An 18,098-nucleotide genomic window follows, 5' to 3' on the forward strand; every position below is an offset into this window, starting at 1 on the left:
CAAGCAATACCTCAAGATCGGCGAATAGAAGGGAACAGAACGTTCTTAATGGAAACGGAGTGTTTGAACCCTAGGCTCCCACGTTCCTGAATAAAATTATTTTCTCCATCGTATTGGATAATGTGGAAGCAATTAGCTATGAGTACATGTAACCTCTAAAATAAACGGAAAATCTGGAACGGAGAAGTTAATATGGTTTACCTGACATACCTATGTACATATGTTTCACATAATTATTATATCGTAAGTTTTCATTGCAACTTTCTTTTGATTCCTAAGATATGAACATGAACGTGAAGTAAGAAGATCGGTGCATCAACAAAACTATTAAGAAATTATTTTTGTGAAAAATAAATCCCTTATCATGGACTTTCTTGCCACGCTGCGATGTACTTAGAATAATTAATACAAATTTCAAGGCAAAAATAATACATAATAAGTAGTTATTACAATTTCGGTAACATTATAATTAATAACAATCTTTGGAATGTTTAAGCTCTATGCGTATCATTTTTAAACTAATTGAATAATAATTATGAGTCAATAGGAAATAATAAAATATTGCCAGACTTTAAAAATATATTAAAGCAAAAAATGGACTCCATTTTTCTCGTTCTCGTCTAACGAGGACGAGGTTCTCTCGACTCACGAGGTTCCTTTGATTATAATTGAGTCAGAGATAACTAAAACCCAAAAATATTTAGGTACATAAACAAAAAACTTTTTAGTATTGAAATTCATTTATTAGTTGTTTATTAAACACCGTATACATTGAGTATGTTCATAGTTTTGAAATATATGTATGTCATAAGTTAATTAGAAATTACTCAATTACTTCCCTCATAGAAAAGTGTCATCAAGAAAAATCAATTTTGATGACAATTTTCTATTATCAACACTACGCCACCATAATGTTTTAAAAATTTCAAAAAATACAAAAAAAATTGACGTGACGTTATTTATATAACAAACAATGAATTCAGTGATTTTTTGATAGTAAAAACAAGATGGCGGAATGTTATTTTTATTTACACGTCACTAACTACAGATAATAAATAGAATAAATAAACAGTCAAATCTTAAAATATTTATTATTAGCCTAAAATATAATAACTAAGCTTGAGTAAATTGGCTCAGATAAATGCAGTAAAGTTCTATAAATGCCTTATACTTTGATTTTATAATTAAAGTTAAACATATTGTCTTTTCATTCCCTTGAAACTGTGAAAAAAGGTTTTCATACTTTTGCAGCCAATGGCGGCGCACATCAAATGCCGCCATTTTACATACGTTTGTAGTTAAATCACTTATTGCCCTACTAAGGATGTAAGGATAGTTTAATATTGTAAAAATTTAAATATTGTTAAAGGAGGTCCTATAAAATTCGAATACGTTTGTATTTATTTAATATCTTTTAGAGTAAGTAGTTTCTCGGAAAAATTACGTATAATTTATTTTAATATGAAAAATGGAATTTTATGTATATTCTACTTTTTTTAGTATATTTTACTTTAAAAATTGCTTAGAAAATACCAGAAAATACTGAGTAAAGATTCAGTTAATATTTCAACTAGTGTAGTATATCTAAATACAAATAACTACAGAATCGAAAATGGAAGACGATTTATATTGGTCTCTACAATAAAGTTGGCACTAATAGTGGATTCAAATCCGATGCATTATTTCGATATATGAACAAGCAGGTTACTAAATTCCCTGGATGGGTCTATCGATATAAATAGTTCTTGGGTTCTTCAGCAATGGGTTCAGTGCAAGTACCCAGATATTTGAGCTGGACGAGACTTCTGAAATGAAATAAATATATAAATTGACTATTTAAATGTTAATATGAGACCATCGTAGCTCAGTGGGTTTGATTCTCATGTGGGGAATGAATAAATAAAATATACACAAAAATATACTGACATTATGGTGTAGTGATAGCTGTAGGTTCACTATTCAACATAATTTTTTTTGGCGTGTTAAATTGTAAAATCTATGCCATTTTGGAAACTATTTATTTTTTGTTGCGAGTAACAGCAAAGTATACTACGTAAATATAACAAAACCAACAAGACGAATAAAACATATTTGTATCAGTATTACAAGTTCGCTGTCCTCGTAAGGTAATATAAGGTGAATATTTGTCAAGCTAAGTAAGGTAAGTAAATATTTTAGGTTTTACCTCAATATTACACAAAACTACTTTTAATTTGTTAATAATAATTATCATTAGAGGCCAGTCGTGGCTCAAGGGCACAAGCGTGGTACTGTAAACGCGACAGGGGGTGTGGGTTCGATTTCCTCTCGAGGAATTGAAATATTAAATATTTTCACTTCTCCGTCTGAGGCAAACCGCCGCGTTGAGTTCCGGCACGGAATGAAATATGTCTGAAATGACGTGGAAAGTGAGGAACGGAAGTAAGGAAGCGGAAGGCTCCCAGGTTCCCTCTGCCTACCCTGGTATGTGCGAGAAACAGAGTGAAAAAAAAAAAAAAAAAAGAGTATCAGGCCTACAACCTAACTAAGCCAAGGTGGATTTGAATTATAGCCACGGTCTTATTCAAGGTATTCAGATATCTTTAAGATATTTTTGTTGGTATCTTTAAGGTATTCAACACAATAAATTTTAAGTCTTCATAATACCTTCAATCATTAACAAAAATCCAAAGCATGCCTCTATCTACATTTATCTTCATTTATGAAGCATTTATTGACTAGTCAAGTCGTATCAGTTGTGAGTGATAATATTTGGAACTCACCTCGACCTACAATTCTCCATGTCCAAGAAGCATTTGTTGGAGTAAGTCTTATCATCAGTTCCGCAGACGGGGTCGTACTCGGGTGAGCACACGCGCGCACACCCTGAGTACTGGAAGCGGGCGAGGCACCGCTTAAGAGGCACTACGTAGATATGTTTACTGTGGGAAAAGGTAATGATAGTTGATGATATGGTAAAATACAAAAAATAAATATGTAAAATAAACATGTAACTGTTATTTATAACTGTATGCTCTATACGGCGTCGTAGGGTAAGCTGAAAGAATTTGTAGAATATGTAAAACATTTTCGATGTGATGGTTTTGTGTTCGTATCCACTCGGATTTTAATGTCTCTACTCTGGCAAACAAACCACGTTGAGTTCTGTAACTCAACGTAGCATAATTTAAACTAGGAAACCGTCCAAGAGGCGCTGGTTCAAATTCGGCAACAGTCAAAAATATATGTAGTCTAAAAAAAGAACTAATATTTACATATTTTTGTATACAGATGGCGTCACTTACCCACAATTATCTTTCTTCATAATACATTCGTTCTTATAAAATCTGTTATCAGAGCCGCATACAAAGGCGGGTGTATCTGGACAATATTCGTGGCACAACGCCGTAGTGCGACAGTGTGAGGCCGATACTGAGACAACGTGCTGGCCGCATGTCTGTTTGCGGAGCTCGCATTCGGATCTGTAATATAAAGAAAAAATATAATATTTCGAAATGTTTAAGACTTTGAATGTAACATGACTCTAATTCTATTTTATAGCTTCACGCAATGATGACTTGCATCTAGCAGGGTAGGACACAGGAAATATAGTGTAAGACACTCCTTTCAGCAATTTCCTCCAAATTTTAGAAGCATTTCGGGCCGAGGAACTCAACGCCGTTACCAGAGCGAAAAAAAAATTAAAAACAAATAATAATTCTATCGCCCGAGTGGGAATTGAACCCAAAAACCGGTACCGTTTACAGTCACACGCTTCTGCCTCTGCGCCATGACGGCCTCAATCTAATTTAAATTGACGTCGATATCGTCTACGTAAAGGAAGAGTTTTATATAGAACTAGCGGCCCGCTCGTGGTTTCACCCGCGTGAACTATGTTATTATTAATTTCTGTCTCCATGACTACGTCCTAGTGACGTCTATGCAAAATTTGAGACTCTTAGCATTTGTAGTAACGAAGTTTCATATAAACTTTCAACCCCAAAAACAACCCCTTAGACGTTGAATATCGCAAATTCCCTTCTTAGCGAGCACCTACGTCCTATAAGTAACTCCTATGCAAAATTTCAGATTCCTAGCACTTGTAGTTTCTGAGATTTCGTGATGAGTGAGTGACCTTTCGGTTTTATATATAGTAGATTAAAATAAAGCATACTTATAAGCATTCCCATCAGAGCCACAGACTGGTTGTTCCACCACATTGTCGCAGTTCTCCGGACAGTCAGTCTCCATTCTAGGTAAAAGAGTGCAGTTACCGAAGTGGGCTAGTTGCACGCCTTTTCTGTAATATAATATTTTAATTAATTTGCATATTTTTTTATTATATTAAAATTAAAATCGAACTTTGAATCGTCAAGTTACATAAAACTAACTGGTTACATAGTCTCGGAAGACAGTTCTGCTGAGAACACCTGGAGAGAATATTAGTTTTATTAATCAGACTCAAACAGAATATGTCTGAAAATTATAAAAAAACATGAATAAACTTACAAACACGTAGCGACTTTCAATAAACAAGGATTGGTGTAATCGTTGGCATCAGTTCCACATACGGGATCGACATCGCTCGGACACTTCACTTTGAGGCACTTGCTCATTTTAGACTTGCATTTCTCCATATCCATTTTCTTGACCATTTTTCTATTGCTTACTCTGAAAATAGATATACTGTTGAAAACAAAACTAAAAAGAACACGCCTTTCTACACCAAGTATTACGAGTGTACTGGGACCTCCAAATTACGAGTATAGAGACTAAATTAGAATCTCTTACTAGTAACCTGTGAAGAGTTCCACTATTAAGGACCTTATTTGAACTATCAGTCCAGCTCAATGGATATGAATCGAAAATGGAAGTACGTATCTATAATTAGTTAGTGTAATAATTTACAAGTTTAAATTTAAAGTACCTACTTGATCAATATTATCCAATACAAGTTAACTAGAAGTCCTAACAAAAAATGTCCACTTACCCACAATTAAGCATCTTCATTTCACATTCATTTCTATATAAATTCTCATCAGAGCCGCAGACAAGTTTTTCCTTTTGTCCTGAACAGTCGGTGGGGCAGGGGTCACCTCCAGATGTCCTTTCTTGGGACACGCAAAACGCCATGGGGACTTCGAATACGTGTTTACTGGGGATTTAAAAAAAAAATTATAAATATATGATTAAATTAAAGTTACAATTAAAGATTTTTTTTACTATTACTAAATAATTTTCATCTTCACGCTCTTTCCCGCAAATCCACCTTTGCGTAGAGGAGGTAGGTTCTTTTTGTCTTCCTTGTTGAAAATAAAAAAAATACAAACTGAACTACTTACCCACAGTTAGTAGCCTTCATCCTGCAAGCGTTAGCGTACAACTTGCCGTCAGAGCCGCAAGTGGGTCTCGACGCCCTCCAGCAAGACTCGCGACAGTGGCGGGTGGTCTGACAATGTTTCTTACTCGTTCTTACTACACCTTGGCTGGAAATAGAAAATAATAAAAAATAAAAATAAAAATTTAAAGAAAGAACATTTATGCTTTCTTTTGATTATTTTTCTCTGAGAGTAGAAGTGGCTTGCGTGCCCACGATTCATCGGTCGTACTGTACCCCTACATTACCCCTATTTAGAAGAAATAAGCTCACCCGCAAGTCAGCAGCTTCATCTGACAAGTACTCTTATAAACGTTGCCGTCAGAGCCACAGATGGGCCCGTCTAAAGGAGCCTGGGAACAATCGACGGGGCAGTTCTCTCTGTGGGCACTGATGTTGTTGCAAGCGCCAAGATGGGAGAGACTGATGCCTACTCTGTTAAAGGAGATAGATATTTGGTTTTATTACGTTTAAATAATATAATATTTGAAGTAAATAAATAAAAATGTATTAATAATATATTATGGCTAATGTATTAATAATAAGCGCGGTGTGAAATGTAATTGTAGAACTACGTACTTGATCGATTTAACTTTTTGTACAATAAAAAACAAATTAGGCAAGCATGAGGTCTGATATGTAGATAGATAAAAGATAAAGTCTTTTACTTTTCCACCAAGATTTATAAACTCCCTGATGCTGCATAATCGAACCTACACTAACCTGCATATCTCCACCTGCAGCATACATCTATTCAAATAGGTCCTGCCGTTGGTACCACAGACCGGATCCCGTTCAGCTGTGCATCGATGCTCGCATTTTGACCCTTGAGCGCGCGAACATGAACCTTGGTCTTGAGCTAGTCTTACACCTGTAAATATTGATAAAATACATAATTTATAAATATCTTTCTAAGTTATAATGATAGGCCGTCTTGATACACGTTACGGTTGTCGGTTCGATTCCCGATTCGATTCGGTATTTTGTCGCACTTGTAACAAGACAAACTCGGCGTTGAGTTTCGCGACTCAACATTCAATCTCTCATAAATTGGGCAGTGTGTGGAGAACAGAGTGCCTCAGCACTGAGTTCCCTCTGCAAGTAAAATAGCATATGAAATATTCTAGAACTACACTAAAGTATGAGCTAATAACTTGTCTGAAGAAAAGTAGAAAAAGAAATAATAAAAAAAATTGCTATAATTTTTCGTGAATATGACGCTTAAGCAATAATATTATAATTCAGAACTAATTTTATTTACTCCTTACTTTATGCCGTAATCATTTGTACGCGACATTGCTCGACCAAAAATGAAAGGAGCTATTTAAATTACTAAATAAAAATAAAAAAAAATAACAGGGCAAGCGGAGGAAATGAGCCTATTGTAGTGCAATTGTAGCGGCACAAGTGTTGGGCTGTATATCAGACGGTTGTGGGTTCGATTCCCATTTGAGGAAATGAAATAATTAGTTCCGTCTGTATACCCTTCTACGCGTAAAACTAAAAAAAATTGCTAAAAATACTTTCATTCACTCAATCGCGGAAGATACATTCAAAAACAACTCTACCTTTTCCACATGTCTTCTTCCTCATTTCACACAGCGAAGGATATATATAGCCGTCTGTAGCACAAACTGGCTCGCCTTGCAGCGTCGGTCCGCAGATCCTGGGACAAGACGCATCTCGTGCAGCATCACACCAGGATAGAGCTGAAAAAGACGTTTATGTTTGTTATATTTTTTTGCAAAACAGACCATGTTCTTTTAAATAATAGAAATATGCTTTAAAATACTATATTTGTAGTATTTGAATAATTATTTTTCAAAAAAATCTCAAATGGAAACCGTCGTGGTGAGTGCAGTATTGATTCCCACTCGGGGATATATATTTTTTTACGCGGCGTTTAGTTGCGCCAACGCGTCTAATGGAAAGTGGAGATTTGAGTGTCTTAATAATACTAATAGAATAAATATTAATTTATTCAATATCTCCGCTAAAAAAATCGTGTACGAGGTCGCAGGCGGCAACCAGTTAACCAATAGAGCAAAATGTTACTCAAAAAGGAATTTTAAACATTTCAATAGCAAGAACAAGCTCTTAATTACAAGAGTAACACCATATCGGGTGCCAGTGCGTGAAAACACGCAAAATGCTCGAGCGTCGAGATCTAAAGTGATTATACAGTAGCGTCTTGCTTGCCATTGTCTCAATAGGGCCAGTAGATTCGCGAAACTTGGAATAAACTTTTTTTTTCAGATACAAACAAATTATTTAAGTAAGAGTTGTGTATGACAGATGACGCACCTTGCTATATAAATGGACTTAAATAACATATTTTTTTTAATCTGAACCAATAGTTATTAAGCGCATTCAACCAAACAAGCTATATCTGCTTAATAATTGAAATACAAAAACGTAGACAATAATTAAACATTTTAGTATTTAAAACACAAAATTCCAAAGCTCGTGTACACGCTAGTTTCAAAGTCCCAACTAAAGTTAAATTGCTTGGAGCGGTGCAACGACGAGAAAACTCCATTACCGTACTCCGTACGGCGTACAGTGACAGTCACACGGTCTACTCTTATATTATAGAAAAGTTTTATTTTAGGTATGTCTATAGAATTACAGAAGAACTTTGTTTGAAATGCCTGAGGTTACAGACGGTGTTACAATATTTGGTTATTCAATATATTTCAACTTTTTTTTCGTTTTTAGATTCTCGACTTAATTAGGATACGAAAGTTTCTTCGCGATATAAATTTTATTAAATCTAAGGAAAGGATAACGGAGTGTCTTAAATTCTCTCTGCCTTCTGCTATGTGAGAAAAGCGTTAAGCTAAGGTCTATTTGTTAAAGAAAATAAAAATAAAAAAGAATCTAATAAAAAACAAACTTGGCTTTAAGTCGGGCACTCAACACGCAATGTCTAAAAAGTTGACCAGAAATTAAGGAATAAAGGTATGGTGAATACTAGGTTCCTTCCGCCTACTCTGCGATACGTTGTGTGTTAAGTTGTAGATAAATATAATTCCCTCAACTGGAGATCGAACTCACAATCATTGCGGTTATAACAAAACCCATTTCTTCAAGAAAATTTCATTTGCAATCTATTTTAATTATTTTTAACCATTTTGTCATTGACAGTACTGTAAGATGTGTTATCAGTTCCGATAACAACATATTCAAATATTTGTATTGTTTAAATAAATTTAAATGAGGGTTATCTAAAGGTTTTATCTTATTAACTAACCCGGCATGCTTACATTTTGCTCTTATTGTAGATCTTTGTTCTTAGTAAATACATTATAATGAAAAACAGGTATTTAAATAAAATCCTTAATTAGTGCTTAAGTAATCAGATCGTTGTGGCGCAGTGTGACAGTGTATATCTGTAAATGTAAGGGTTGTGGGTACGATTCTCATTTCTCGCTCTGCTAACAAAAAAAGCACGGCGCTGAGTTGCGCCAGTCATTACGAGTAGACAAAAAACTCACTATGGTGTTAACAGAGGGAACCTGGGAACCTAGAATAAAAACACTTCATTCCCATCTAGGACACTCCCGTTCCCCAGTTTCCACCTAATTTTTTAGGCATTTTGTGTTGAATGGGGCAACTTAACACCGTGCTATATCTGGTTACCAGAGCGGGGAGATAAAAATATTAAATATTTCATTCCCCGAGTGTAATTTATAGGCAACAAAAAAGCAATTAAAATATGTAAAGCAATATATAAAATTTTATGAAACTATTAAAATATTTTGCTTGAAACGTAAAAAAGACAAGTAGAAGCTTAAAAATATTGGATCGTTAAATGGAATGGGTAGAATTAAATTTCTTTATGTAAACTTAAATAACGTGCAGTTTAATTGTTTCTGATTATAAATGATGATTGTTGATTTAATTCCCATCTAGAGCAAAAATAAACCTTTACACTAGTTTCATACTAATAAGGTGTACCTAGTTTTAAGACATTTCGTTTCCCATTTTCCTTTCAAATTTCGAGACATTTAATGAGCAGGAAAAAATTTTACACCGCGCTTTGTCTGGTCTCCCGAATAGGAATAGAACTGACAAGAATCGTTATATTTTTTTATAATTAAGAAAAACGGACACATGAGGCTCTCGTAGCACTAGCGTGTGACTGTAAACGCGACGGTAGTGTATTTGATTTCCGCCCGGAAAATTAATTATTATTTATTAATATTTTCATTTCTTCGCTCTGGGGTAACAAGACAAAGAGCGGCGTTGAGTTCTGCCACTCAACACGCAATGACTTGAAAATTCGGTAAAAATTGGAGTGTTTTAACACTATTTTCCTTATCCTTGCTATAGCTATAGCTATAGCCCACCTTGCTATATGCGGGATACAGCGTGAAGTTTAAAAAAAATAAAACCAAGAATATATAGTACAATTGTACATGTACGTACAGATATACGAGTATAGTGAGATCTAAGGATCTTGATAGGGAAATGCTCTAATTCCATTCACACGTCAAGGTTGTGAGGGCCAAGATGAATGGATGGACATCTCAACATGTCATAAGCTATAATTTTTTAATATACAGTCGAACCTCGATTATCCTCAGTTATACGGATTCGCGATAACCTACCTATTAATAATATATATTATGGATAACCCTTTAACCCTTAACTGCTCGCATGGGGTCAAAGCACTTTCGCATATCGAAAAAATGCACTTGCAACGGTTGGAACCTCCCCGCGCGCCCGCTAGCCTCTTAATATGCGCTAAAGAACATACTTTAGTACCGTTTAGGCCGCTGCAGGTGAAGGCTAAGCCTCTGCTCTCTTGAGCCGTGACCCCGTGCGAGTACTTACGTAACTTTTTTGAGAAAGGTAAGCTTTTTATATTCTATTGTTTTTAATTAGATATTGATATAACTTTGAATGAAATATTATAGTGAATGATAATTTCTATCGTTTTACTGGTTTTGAATTTTTTTTTTTGTATTTTTCGTACAAATATGTTATTTACATACGTCTTTCTTGATTCCTCAGTTATCAAACATTCTTGCGACAACTTGCAACGGAACTTGTTGAAAGTCATCAAAAAGTAGGAAGGCTTGTTGGAAGTACATGGTTTGGAAACCCCACCTGCTCCACCTACCACTAAACGTGGGCGGTGCTGGGCGTGGGCGTGGGCGGTGCGGTGCATGAGAAAGAGTGACCGAAAAATATCCACAAAATGCAGTAAAAGCAAAAAGTTTTTGTGTAATCAGCACTTCATTGTTTACTGCCAAAACTGCAATAACGATGATTGCGATAGTTCCTAAATATTCATGAAATTTTAATGCATGATCTCATGTTGTGCCAAAAATGTTCCTTATTGTAGAAGTTTATATTTTAGTTATTTTTATGCCTTAGAAGATTTTATTTTAAGTTGTGGTTTTTATGTCTTATAGATTAAATAAAGTTCTTTCATAATTACTATTCGCTTGTTTCATTAAAAAAAAGGAATCATCAAATTTTATCCATACAAATTGGGGTCACCACGGACCCCGTGCGAGCAGTTAAGCGATTTTCTTCGTGCGAGCAGTTAAGGGTTAAGTACATGCTAACTGCACCTTTAAGCCGACTGAATTTGGTTAAACAAAAACAGACTTTTCGGTCAGAAGCTCAATTATAAGCGATACTGACCCACACTGAAGTTTCTATTTCACTCTCACGTGAGAAAGTATGTAATTCGTGCAAATATATCGCATCTACTTCTACATACATATTTTACATATATTTTTTCTACAAGTTACTTATTGTTTAAGTTTGTACGGAAGTTGAAGTCGGTTTTATTATATTTATTTAATATTCAAATTTAAAACCGATTAAATAATAGTTAAAATCGATTTTTCTCTATTCTTCTATTTCCTATATAACAAAATATATAGCAGGAATAACAGCAAGAAAATTATCTAATAACCATCATTTACTGTCAGACTCTAAGTCAATAGCACGGTACATAATGTCCGAGGCCAGGTTCAATCGTTGCACGCTAAATCATTTACCTATGTTAACAAATCATAGATAAATTGAAATTTTGATTTATCATCTATTGATTTAATTTATAATGATATTCCAACATTACTGACTTTGCCATTTATATAAATAACAAATGCCTTTAAGTCCTTTATAAATGGTTTTATTGGGCGAAGACGTGCGTGTGCGCATATCCCGTTTTGAATTTCAAACCTGTTTTGTGAGAACAGGTTCAATTTATCTTTTATTTTGTATGGTGATAATCCTATTGAACAGAAGCGCCAATTTGAAATTGATTAAGGCAAATAATTGGGCATTTTTTTTTAATACCCATTATGTCAATTCAGTAAAAAAGTATTCATAGAGGCCAACGTCCTGACATAGCGGCATATTGGATATAGGATAGATAAAGGGAACCTGGGCACCTAGTGTTTCCATTGACACTCATCCGTTCCTCATTTATCGCTGAATTCTTGAGGCATTAGTGTTGAGTGGCAGAACTTAACGCCGCGATTTGCTGCATTACCAGTGCGAGAGAATTGAAAATATTAAATATTTTACTGTCTCTATTGAGAATCTAACCCACAACCGTAGTGTTTACTGCCGTCCTAACACTAGGTTCCCCCTCTATACCTCTACTTACAATATATACAGGATGCAATATGATCGGCAAATGGAAGTTAGACTATAGACTATAGTAGGATCTATATTCAATTCCTGCATAATTCCCTGCATAATTCAACCACTAAATCAAGTTTCCGCTCTCATTTGTGCCGTTTCACAGGAAATTTGACAAATCGCATAATCTCCACCGGCTTGGTGTCGTGACTCGTATTTGCATATGGAATTCAATTTTCCCTATAGCGTCATTATGGTAATGTAAATGTCGTTATGGGACAGATTCTGACAATAAGCGCGAAGGTTGTGGGTTCGAGTCCAGGTTTTTTTTTTTTGATTTAAAAAATCCTACAAAATGTTTATTCACTCCTTCTGCAGGTTCTATTGAGACTCCCATGAGGGTTATATTATTGATTTTAGATAATTAAGTCATTCTTAGATGTTATGTTTAAATGACGTTTAAATTAGCTATAATCAATTTAAATTAAAGAAATATCTGACAACAAATATTTTTGAGGCCAGTCGTGGCGCAGGGTTACAGGTTAAAATTCCCAACGCGTGTTGCACAAACAAAAAATAGCCATCTATTTCTAAGAATCTAACCTCATTTCTAAACAGATATAGACATCACGAATCACGAACAACATGTATTCTATATAATAGAACACAGAGAGACAGTACACTGTTATCAAATAACCGCAATGTCTTTAATTTATCCGCAGATTAAATCGTAAAGTATCTCTCGCGTAGATTGTTAGATAGCTCTTTGCGGGGGGCAGCAAGGACTGGCTGGGTACATTAAATATTTCTTGATATTTAATATTCTGACGTTGGTGTATATATTATTTAGAATCTGTGTGTTGTGGTTCGATTCCTACTCGGGGGTATTTATTATTTTCTTATCTTAACCCTATATTCCCAGGTTCCCTCTTTCCACTGTGCCACTTGTGAATACAATGAGAAGGTAAAGAAGTATTTTTTTTTCATCTTCACGCTATATCTCAAACATAGCGGGGTAGGCAGCGAGAATCTGGGAACATAGGGTTAAGATACTTCGTTCCTAATTAAAATTCTTCCACTCGTTCATCACTTTCCTCGGAATTCATGAGGCAGTGCGTGTTTGGTAGCGGAATTTAACGCCGCGCTTTGCCTTGTTATCAGAGCGAAGAAAAGAAAATTTTAAATATTTCATTTTTGCATCTACACACCATTTAATGACAAAAAAGAGAACTATATTCATATATTTACCTCACACCATCTTTCCATGAGTAGTTGGGATTCGTTGGTTCTGGCGCACGCGCCAGAACCAACGAATGCGCTAGAACCACGGGAGTGTGCCAGACCCCGCGCGTCGACTTGGCGATGCGTCGAAACTAAAAAAAAAAAAAAAAAAAAAAAAAAAAAAAAAAAAAGGTTTAGCCCCCCATTTGAATCGATTGCGCCGGGTCCCAGAGCCGTAGCTCTAACCGTTCCAAAGATAGCTTTTCGATTAATTAAATGCCACTAGACGCGTCTCTTATCAGTCACCCTCATCAAGCTCGGGCCCGGCCTTATCGCTCGCTTCCCCGAATTGCTAACAACGAACCTACGTCACAGTGCAGTGTTGCTGTCTCTTTCTTGCATTACTTATCACCCAACGACACCACAGTGCCCGTCTCTTTGTCGCTATGTTGCCTAACAATTTGTTTATTAAAAACTTCTCATTTAATATGTAATTTCTATCATTTTAATTTAATAAAAATTGTATTTTTTACTATATAATGTTTCAAATAATGGTGCGCCGATGTAACAATATTTTGTTTATTAAAACTTCTCATTTAATATATATATTTTTATGAAATCTAACAATAAGAAATCGAAATGAGAGTATAAAAATGTAAAGAAATGTTCAACCTAACCTAACCTAAGAATAAAAATCTTTTGTTTATTAAAAACTTCTCATTTAATATATATATTTTTATGAAATCTAACAAAAAGAAATCGAAATGAGAGAATAACAATGTAAAAAAATGTTCAACCTAACCTAACCTAAGAATGAAAATCTTTTGTTTATTAAAAACTTCTCATTTAATATATATATTTTTATGAAATCTAACAAAAAGAAATCGAAATGAGAGAATAACAATGTAAAAAAATGTTCAACCTAACCTAACCTAAGAATAAAACTCTTGATTTGCTAAAATTTTACTTTGTTTTATTTTCATTTGTAACGCATTTTAATAAAACTAAATAATATTTTTTATCACTTTAAACAAAAAGACTAAATAAATTAATTTACTAAAATTTTACTTTGTTTTATTTTCATTTGAAACGCATTTTAATAAAACCAAATAATATTTTTTATCACTTTAAACAAAAAGACTAAATAAATTAATTTACTAAAATTTTACTTTGTTTTATTTTCATTTGAAACGCATTTTAATAAAACCAAATAATATTTTTTATCACTTTAAACAAAAAGACTAAATAAATTAATTTACTAAAATTTTACTTTGTTTTATTTTCATTTGAAACGCATTTTAATAAAACCAAATAATATTTTTTATCACTTTAAACAAAAAGACTAAATAAATTAATTTACTAAAATTTTACTTTGTTTTATTTTCATTTGAAACGCATTTTAATAAAACCAAATAATATTTTTTATCACTTTAAACAAAAAGACTAAATAAATTAATTTACTAAAATTTTACTTTGTTTTATTTTTATGAAATGTAACAAAAAGAAATCGAAATGAGAGAATAACAATGTAAAAAAATGTTCAACCTAACCTAACCTAAGAATAAAACTCTTGATTTACTAAAATTTTACTTTGTTTTATTTTCATTTGAAACGCATTTTAATAAAACCAAATAATATTTTTTATCACTTTAAACAAAAAGACTAAATAAATTAATTTACTAAAATTTTACTTTGTTTTATTTTCATTTGAAACGCATTTTAATAAAACCAAATAATATTTTTTATCACTTTAAACAAAAAGACTAAATAAATTAATTTACTAAAATTTTACTTTGTTTTATTTTCATTTGAAACGCATTTTAATAAAACCAAATAATATTTTTTATCACTTTAAACAAAAAGACTAAATAAATTAATTTACTAAAATTTTACTTTGTTTTATTTTCATTTGAAACGCATTTTAATAAAACCAAATAATATTTTTTATCACTTTAAACAAAAAGACTAAATAAATTAATTTACTAAAATTTTACTTTGTTTTATTTTCATTTGAAACGCATTTTAATAAAACCAAATAATATTTTTTATCACTTTAAACAAAAAGACTAAATAAATTAATTTACTAAAATTTTACTTTGTTTTATTTTCATTTGAAACGCATTTTAATAAAACCAAATAATATTTTTTATCACTTTAAACAAAAAGACTAAATAAATTAATTTACTAAAATTTTACTTTGTTTTATTTTCATTTGAAACGCATTTTAATAAAACCAAATAATATTTTTTATCACTTTAAACAAAAAGACTAAATAAATTAATTTACTAAAATTTTACTTTGTTTTATTTTTATGAAATGTAACAAAAAGAAATCGAAATGAGAGAATAACAATGTAAAAAAATGTTCAACCTAACCTAACCTAAGAATAAAACTCTTGATTTACTAAAATTTTACTTTGTTTTATTTTCATTTGAAACGCATTTTAATAAAACCAAATAATATTTTTTATCACTTTAAACAAAAAGACTAAATAAATTAATTTACTAAAATTTTACTTTGTTTTATTTTCATTTGAAACGCATTTTAATAAAACCAAATAATATTTTTTATCACTTTAAACAAAAAGACTAAATAAATTAATTTACTAAAATTTTACTTTGTTTTATTTTCATTTGAAACGCATTTTAATAAAACCAAATAATATTTTTTATCACTTTAAACAAAAAGACTAAATAAATTAATTTACTAAAATTTTACTTTGTTTTATTTTCATTTGAAACGCATTTTAATAAAACCAAATAATATTTTTTATCACTTTAAACAAAAAGACTAAATAAATTAATTTACTAAAATTTTACTTTGTTTTATTTTCATTTGAAACGCATTTTAATAAAACCAAATAATATTTTTTATCACTTTAAACAAAAATATCAGAAAAAATGGAAAGACTGTGGAATTCGGGGCGAGCAATGAGACTCTCAACACCTTTGATTTTTCCATGATTTTCCCAATGTGTTAATAATTTCACGTTTACTCTTTTTTCGATATTTTCCATTGTCTTTCCAAATACAGAATTATTCATCAGCTTATAAAAATCTTTTTCAAAGTCGGATGTTGCTAAAGTTCGTAATTGAGTGTTTAATTCAATATATTTTTTTAACCAAGGTTTTTGCTTGAATTTTAATACTCTATGAACTTTTTGTACTCGCAAACCATATTTCTCACATTGCAAAAGGTTTCTATAATGTATAACATATTTTTTTTGTTATATAAATTAGTAACTACTTTAGATTCTTTCGAATTACCCACACAAATATTTTCTGGACACAATGGAAAGTCGGAATGAGCATCATGTAAGCTATCGGGGTATTCTAGATCTACTTCTAAAATATATCCAATAAATTAAATATGAAATAAGATCATTACTAAGTTTTCATGTGTGGATTATTTGCTTTTGCATAGCGATTACTGCATTGCGATATGCCTCCTCTAATACTGGATTTGTCAAAAGCAATTTTGTCAAAATCTGTCAATAATTCTAGTTCAACTTTGGTATATTTTAACATAGCATCCCAACTTAACCCTGGAGCGGTATAGTAATGAGCAGGATCTATTCGTAAGTCTTCATGCAAACATTTCTAAAATTTTCGAAAATATCACATAAAAGTATTACATCAGTTTTTAAGTAAAGATTAGAATAGTCAGCCATACTCTGACAGTGGAAATATATATATTTTTGATTTATTTTTTAGTTGTTATTGTAGAATTTTAGACATGCTCAAACTTGTAACAGATTTGCTATTACTAACGCCATTGTTTCTTTATTAGTCATAAGTGATAAGCATACAATTTGAATATTATGTGAGTCATCAGGTTACATCACGAAATAATGCCATTTATATTTGTGACGGCTGCCTTATTTATTTTAACAGTCAGGAAGCTCTCGATAGACATAGATTGAATGATTGCACACATGTCAGAACCGATCTTCCAAATAAAGATATAAGTAAAAAAAACTGGCGTGGTGAAAATGTACCAAGTGATAAGATAAAATTCGAAGGTTATGAAAAGAAAAAGAGAGTACCCTTTGTGATTTACGCAGATTTTGAATCTTTTCTCAATCCAATCGATTCATGTTCCAATGATCCTTTTAAATCTTTCACTACCAACGTTCAAAGACATGATGTGTACAGCTTTGGTTATTATGTCAAATGTTCATATGATAATAAGCTTTCTAAGTATGTTACTTATACCGGCGAAAACTGTGCTAACGTATTTTTGACAAGTTTACGTAAAGATATAGAAATTATTTGTAGAGCTAATTCTTTTCAAAAATGTCCTCTTCCTCTATCAGAAATAGACAACAAAACAATACAAGAAGCTTCTATATGTTACATATGTGAGAGCGAATTAAAGGATGAACGATATATTGATCACGACTGGCATTTAGGTACTTTTATAGGTGTATGCCATGAGAATTGTAGCAAAAAAATTCATAGCACCTCATTTATTCCTATAATATTACATAATCTGAGCAATTACGATGCTCATTTTATTGTACATGCATTAAATTTTGCCGAAGGTGAAGTACAAATCATTCCACAAAGTAAAGAAGAGTATATTTCTTTCTCAAAAATTCTGAATGTAAATGGTAAAAAGGTTGGTTTGAGGTTTATTGACTCTTTCAAATTTTTATCGAGTAGTTTAGATTCACTAGCTAAGAATCTTAATGACAATGAGTTCCGAGAAACGAGAAAACAATATCCCTCTGATAAAGACTTTCAGTTGTTAAAGCGGAAAGGTGTTTATCTATATGAACATACTCGTATGACTTCGTTCAAATCATTAGAATTATCATCTTTGCCGTCAATTGAGTGTTTCGCTAGTACATTGACTGGTGAAAGCATTTCAGTTGATGATTATAAACATGCTCAAAAAGTATGGTCTCATT

At 32.3% G+C, this 18,098-nt stretch overlaps 1 protein-coding gene across 3 annotated transcripts in view; it reads right to left on the reverse strand.

The window, feature by feature from the left end:
- Positions 1-721: 721 nt before the first annotated feature.
- LOC146533333 (serine protease inhibitor dipetalogastin-like) overlaps positions 722-18,098 on the reverse strand; it is a 62,187-nt gene continuing 44,810 nt past the window's right edge. For all 3 annotated transcript variants that reach the window (XM_085195051.1, XM_085195053.1, XM_085195052.1), the window contains exons 3-12: positions 6,925-7,065; positions 6,080-6,227; positions 5,630-5,791; positions 5,322-5,465; positions 4,970-5,134; positions 4,489-4,650; positions 4,154-4,279; positions 3,285-3,461; positions 2,763-2,921; positions 722-1,805 (exon numbers count right to left, since the gene is read on the reverse strand). In XM_085195051.1, coding sequence (XP_085051177.1) covers positions 1,727-1,805; positions 2,763-2,921; positions 3,285-3,461; positions 4,154-4,279; positions 4,489-4,650; positions 4,970-5,134; positions 5,322-5,465; positions 5,630-5,791; positions 6,080-6,227; positions 6,925-7,065 — 1,463 coding nt within the window. In that variant the 3' untranslated portion in view covers positions 722-1,726. The remainder of the gene's footprint in view (positions 1,806-2,762; positions 2,922-3,284; positions 3,462-4,153; positions 4,280-4,488; positions 4,651-4,969; positions 5,135-5,321; positions 5,466-5,629; positions 5,792-6,079; positions 6,228-6,924; positions 7,066-18,098) is intronic.

This window comes from Heliconius melpomene, chromosome 12 (assembly GCF_056956725.1).
Source record: "Heliconius melpomene rosina isolate 202511_hmr_F chromosome 12, ASM5695672v1, whole genome shotgun sequence".
Lineage (NCBI taxonomy): Eukaryota > Metazoa > Arthropoda > Insecta > Lepidoptera > Nymphalidae > Heliconius > Heliconius melpomene.